Raw genomic sequence first — 6,515 nt, 5'->3', positions numbered from 1 at the left:
AGATGGCAGATATCTTATATTCCATACGTGCCACAACTTAACATTCATTATTTGGTATGGGGCCTGAAAACTTAACATTCATTATTTGGAATGGGACGCTGATACTTTAACATTCATTATTTGGAATGGGACGCTGATACTTTAACATTCATTATTTGGAATGGGACGCTGATACTTTAACATTCATTATTTGGAATGGGACGCTGATACTTTAACATTCATTATTTGGTATGGGGCGCTGATGACAAAGAAAAATACTTCTGATTTTTTTTGGATAAAGATAAATCCTAAGAATAAATGTGATACAACATCTATATTTGAATTTATATATAATAAAATGGGAATGACACATAAGCAATGGCTAAAACAAGTTGTAAAAGTTGTCACACATTCATTAATCAACATAAAAATGGCACCAATAATATCCTCATGTTTGGGGATACCATACAAATCATCTACTTTATCTAACCCTCATCTTATCTTTCTTTTGCCCTCTTCATTTTATGTCTCATCTTACCATGACCCAACTTCTTTTATAAATACCAATGTTTTAAATTGTGATTGTAATATTACGTTTATTGTAATTATGAAAATTTGCAGAAAAGTATAAATCGATATTGTAATTGTTGTACTCATGATGTCATTGTAGAGATTCTCAAAATGGCAGTATGGCAACTAAACAATTGTGGTTGTTCAGTATACCTTAAAGCGTCGATTGATGTATATCAAAAATTGATATTTTCTAAGGGAAGAGTTTTTCAGCAAAGCCTATGTGAACTAAGAAACAATAGCGGTCATGGAAGAGAGGACTCTCCCAGTTGCATATTTGACATAAACGCTCCGGTCAGTAGAAAGTAGTGTAATTTGGGTGTGTGAGCAAAAAGCAAAAGATAACAACTGATTATAAGTGAGGGTCCCTTAACCTCATGTATAGGTGAAGGGTTCCAACATGTTTTTGTCGTTTCTTAATTTAACTTTTATTTAACCAATACCCAATTCAACTTAAAATGTTATTCTTGTCCAAATTTAATAGCTTACCAATAAAGTGTTAATTGATATAGTGATATAATCTTTCACTAGATCTTCAGATAAACCAAAAGATGTTAAATGTTTGATTTATGAGAATGATACTTATTAAAATGGACAACCATATACCTAAAATAGATTAGTTCTATACGTATAGGGTGAGAAGATAGTATTGGTTAAACCTAAAAAATATAATAGCTTTGAGGCATAACATGTAATGTAACATTGTATAACTTTTATACATATCATTACATTTAATATGATTGGTTCTTTAAAAAAATAATATAAATAATTATAAATGATATATTGAATATAAACTTTTATATTTAAGTTCATTAAGTAATTTACCACATAGGCATAGTTTCATCACAAATAGACACCACCTCACGTGGCATTGCACCCTCCACAGTAGTCCATACTATGCAAGTTGCCTTTAGCATCATTTCATGCAAAGCCAACCACAAAAAGCATAAATTTGCTCCCACCACATCAAAAATTTGAAATAACATCAAAACAGAAAGCAAAGCCAAATTAACAAAAAGGAAAGAAACTATGGGGACAATTGAAGAAGCACATAACGTGAGAGTAATTGGAAAAGGGAATCAAATTGTTGTTTTAGCTCATGGTTTTGGAACAGACCAATCTGTGTGGAAACACTTGGTGCCACATCTAGTTGATGAATATCGTGTGATTCTATATGATAACATGGGAGCTGGTACTACAAATCCAGAATATTATGACTTTGAAAGGTACTCTACACTTGAAGGGTTTGTCTATGATTTACTTGCTATATTGGAAGAGTTTCAAGTCCAATCATGCATCTTTGTTGGTCACTCTCTTTCTTCTATGGTGGGTGTCATTGCTTCCATTTCTCACCCTCAACTCTTTTCTAAGCTTATCTTGGTTTCTGCCTCTCCAAGGTAACCAACTAAAATCATTTTACCTAGTTTTTTCTTCTAAATGATGAAGTTATTGAACTAAGTATATAATATTTGCATTTTTTATGATTTTTTAATGTTCAACGACGCATTAAAAATTCTAACAAGAACAATTATTAGAAGAAAATTGAATATAGGGTGATAAATGCATAATTTTATTAGAAGAAATTGTTTTAGGTAGTAAGCATGTTTTAAGTTGCAATAATCCCCACTTGAATAAAAACGAACATATTAATATGTATAATTATTATGGTCCATTACTGTTATAGTGCGATTTTAACGTGCTTGCATGATTAGATTCCAACATTGCTTGCATCCCATTGTGTTGTGATTCTTAATTTTGATTAAAATCATACTATAATTTTAAGGTGACTTAGTTGTGACATTGAATACATCCTTAATGTTATTGGTAGAAAAATTTGCGTGGATACATATCGGATACTTATATTTAGAGACAAATGATTTTGTTTTTGTTTTTTTAATGTTATCTAGAATAATTATTTAGGATTAAATTTTAACGAGAATTAAATTTTTAATATATTATTGTTGATATTACATTATTTATTTCTATATAGATATGTCTCTATATAACTTTTTTTTTTACTGTCATAATGCCTCAAACCATAATAAAATAACGTGTAATAGTTGTGCTGTTTTTTATACCAAAATAATATGGCTGCATTATTTTTCAATAGCTTATTACAATCATGTCCCCTAATTATCATCCTTCAATTGAATAAGGACAATTTAATAGAAAACAATATCTTTACTGTTAATATTATTGACTGGACATGGATGTCAGTCTTTAAAATTATAATGGTGACGATATTATCTTTATTTCAATTGTGGAAAATTACGAAAAATTGTAATCATTGGGTGACTCTGGAAACCTCAATATTGCACCCACAATTATAGGTGTTTATTACAATTTAAAATACTGATTAGATGTAGACAATTTAATTATGAATATAATATTTATATATTGTTGGTGTAAAAATTTATGTATAGTCAATAGATCATTTAACATTCATCATTTGTATTACTTTTGTTCATGAGTCGATGATAATTAAATACGAATATAGATTTTGCAGTTACAATTTATAAAACTCATACACTACTTATTTGACATACATTTTTTTCTCTTTAATTTTATTTATTTGTTTAATTCCTTTACGTTGAATTGTTATAGGTTTCTGAATGACGGAGACTATTATGGGGGTTTAGAGCAAGAAGATCTGAGTCAATTATTCGAAGCAATCCAATCCAATTACAAAGCATGGTGTACAGGTTTTGCTCCATTGGTAGTTAGTGGAGACATGGACTCAGTGGCAGTTCAAGAATTCAGCAGAACATTATTCAACATGAGGCCAGACATAGCACTGAGCATGGCCCAAACTATATTCCAATTTGATATGAGGCATATCCTAAACTTTGTAACTGTCCCATGCCACATTATTCAGAGCACAAAGGACTTGGCTGTGCCACTTGTTGTTGCTGAATATTTACAACAGAATCTTGGTGGAAAGTCTATTGTAGGGGTCATGCCAACTGAGGGTCATTTACCGCAGTTGAGTTCTCCGGATATTGTAATTCCTGTGCTGATCAACCATATCAGAAATGATATAGCAGAGCCAAAATGATTTGGCTCAAAATGTAATATTGGTACCATCATGACCGGTCCTCACATATCCTACTCCTAGATAAAGGCAAATTTCAACTGCTTTTATGTATCTTATGAATATCAAATTTCGAGAAAATAACAATATATATATCATATGAATATTAAATTTTGAGAAAATAACATTCATTTGTATTATTTTTTCTTATCATGTGATGCGACCGCAATATTACAATTGCGGTAACAGCTATAATTATAATGTGACACCGAATCATAATGATGCAATCGCATCAGACCACAATGCAACTGCATTTGATCGCATTTTAGCCGCATCATACCACATCAAGTTTGGAAATATTTTTTTATCATAAAATAATTCACATCGCAACGGCTGCAATCCGCGTTACAATGATCACAATCACAATAATCAAAACTGTAATCACAATCACAATTTAAAACACTCTGCTTGTAATCCAAAAAACACTATAGCAAAGGGTTGAATCATGATAATTGATTTTTAATACCCATAAATGTAGAGACCTCATATCATTCTTGTTTTCAGATAGGTCAGCACTTGTCTATTCTGGACATACAAAGAAAGTTTGAAGATCTTGCAACAAACAAGCCAAAGACTCAAGGGTGATATCTATAGACTTAGGTTTTATATCTTTACTTCTTTAGAAGTCTTAAGATGATTGTCTTAAATCGAGTCTAGGTTAGGTAAACCTAGGTGAGAGTCTCACAAGAACTAAAAATGAACAAGACTAAAATTAAGACACATCATCTAGAAATCATATGATAAGTAAGTTCATGCATTTACATACATGATTTTGTGCATTAGAGGTTAACATATTTGAAAAACATGTATTGCATGATCACATGTCATATAGATAGTTTACTATTGATAAATGAACTATATTTTACACAGTATAATCGACTATGTGTAATGTTAATTGATTATTGGGATTATAGTGGCTAATTAATCTGAAACCTATGATGTGTTAATCGATTAAGTCATTGGTTAATCGACTAAGTCATAATAGACATAACAGAAAATCAGGTTTTGAACAGTCCGTTAATCGATTAAGTCACAAAATAATCGATTAATGACAACATTTCTAAGGTTTCTATAAATGCTGTAATTTTGGCCCATGTGGCAAAACTTGTATAATTTCGAAAATAGTTTAGAGCATACATTTTTATATCTTGCATTACAATGAGAAACTGCATTTAGAGAACTTAGAGAGTGAGAGCGTTATGAATTAGGTTTAGAAATTCAAATCATTGCATGTTTTCTCTAGGTTTCAATGCATTTCATTCTTGCATACTTTCTTGATTTGTTTTAAAGGAAATTGGGGAAAATCTTTTTTTCTGAAAAGTGTGCAATTCAGTTTAACGAAAACCTTATGCATTAGATCTCATTAGATTAGGTTCTTGTAAATTTTATGCTTAGTGTTTTAGATTGAGTTTTAATTGTTGTATCCGAGTATTAAGTATTCAAGACAACTCAATAAAAATCAGTATTGAACAAGGAAGTTGATCTCTTGGTAAATAGTTTCACTTCAAGAGAGATCTTGATAATCTTCACTGAGACTAGGAGGTCTTCGTTCGAGCGATACCGAGGTTGGAGTCGAATCGCGAAAAGATAAGAGATCTTAGTAGGCGAGTTAGTTAAGTCAAACCAAGGTTGTTAAGCTTATCGGTACCAAGAAAGAAGCGGCTTAGTTTTCTGTTTTTGTAATTGGAATTGTGTATGTAAAACTTACAATTGCAATAGTAAAGAAAAATCTCCTGAGATCAGAAGGGGAGACCTGCATGTAGTTTGTAGTGGACCGCAGACGAATCAAGATAAAAATTCCTTGTGCACAACTTTCTAACCCTTATCTTCTTTATTTTTTTGTCTTTATGTTAATTGATTGATTATGTGTTACCTGCTATAATCTGTTTTTGTATCATTCTCTAACTTATGTAATCAATTAATTGTATAAACATTGGTAATCGGTGACTTGATACGCAAGAAACCATAAAATTAAGAAGTGTAAGAATCAAGATAATCGATTATCCACAAGCATAATCGATTAAGTCCAAGCACTAGTTAATCGATTAAAACCAAGCTTAATCGATTAAGTGCAGTAACTTTCTGTTTTGTGCAAAATATCATAAAAGCGGAGTAAGTGATCCGCAACACCTATTCAATCCCCTTCCAGGTGTATTCTAATCCACTAGTACCAAACAAGTGGTATTAGAGCTATTACAAAAGTGCTAGCTTGACCGCATATTCGTTCGATCCTAGAGAATAATACTATGGGTTCCACAAACTTTTTTGGCGGTGATGGCACATCCATTAACCGCCCTTTGATATTCAGTGGCGAGGGATACGCCTACTAGAAATGCGCATGAAGATCTTTATCGAGGCGATTGACACGGATATTTGGGAATTCATGGTCAATGGTCATTTCATTCCAGTCCACTTGGTGGACGATGAACCTAAAGAAAAACCGAAAATTCTTTGGACCGGTGATGAACGTAGAAAGTTTCAACATAACCTTCAAGCTAAAAATATTATCACATCGGCCCTATCATATGATGATTTCTTTAGAGTTTTGCAGTGTCAAAATACGAAAGAAATGTGAGACACTTTACAAGTGATCCATGAAGGCACTAGTGAGGTTAAGCGGGCCAAGCTAAATGCGCTAACACACGAGTATGAGTTATTTCGCATGTTACCAAACAAATCTATTAGTGGAATTCAAAAGTGATTTACTCACATAGTTAACCATTTAGTTGCCCTTGATAAAACTTTTGCTAAAGGAGAACTAACGAATAAAGTTTTGCATTGTCTTGACAGGAAATGGCAACCGAAAGTAACTGAAATCATGGAGTCGAATGATTTGGACTCCATGCCTTTAGAGACATTATTTGGCAAACTCCAA

The 6,515-nt window shown here is 32.0% G+C and overlaps 1 protein-coding gene across 1 annotated transcript; it reads left to right on the top strand.

Moving 5' to 3' along the window:
• The first annotated feature begins 1,508 nt into the window (after nt 1-1,508).
• On the top strand, nt 1,509-3,675 carry LOC109338264 (probable esterase KAI2). Its single transcript, XM_019575463.1, has 2 exons — nt 1,509-1,946; nt 3,154-3,675. Exons 1-2 carry the CDS (start codon nt 1,579-1,581, stop codon nt 3,602-3,604), a joined length of 819 nt encoding a protein of 272 aa, XP_019431008.1. The 5' UTR covers nt 1,509-1,578; the 3' UTR covers nt 3,605-3,675.
• The last annotated feature ends 2,840 nt before the right edge of the window (nt 3,676-6,515 follow it).

The sequence above is a fragment of the Lupinus angustifolius genome, unplaced genomic scaffold, assembly GCF_001865875.1.
Source record: "Lupinus angustifolius cultivar Tanjil unplaced genomic scaffold, LupAngTanjil_v1.0 Scaffold_21_2, whole genome shotgun sequence".
NCBI classification, from domain to species: domain Eukaryota; kingdom Viridiplantae; phylum Streptophyta; class Magnoliopsida; order Fabales; family Fabaceae; genus Lupinus; species Lupinus angustifolius.
The sequence above is the reverse complement of the archived record's forward strand: the minus strand, read 5'-3'. Positions and strand labels throughout refer to the sequence as shown.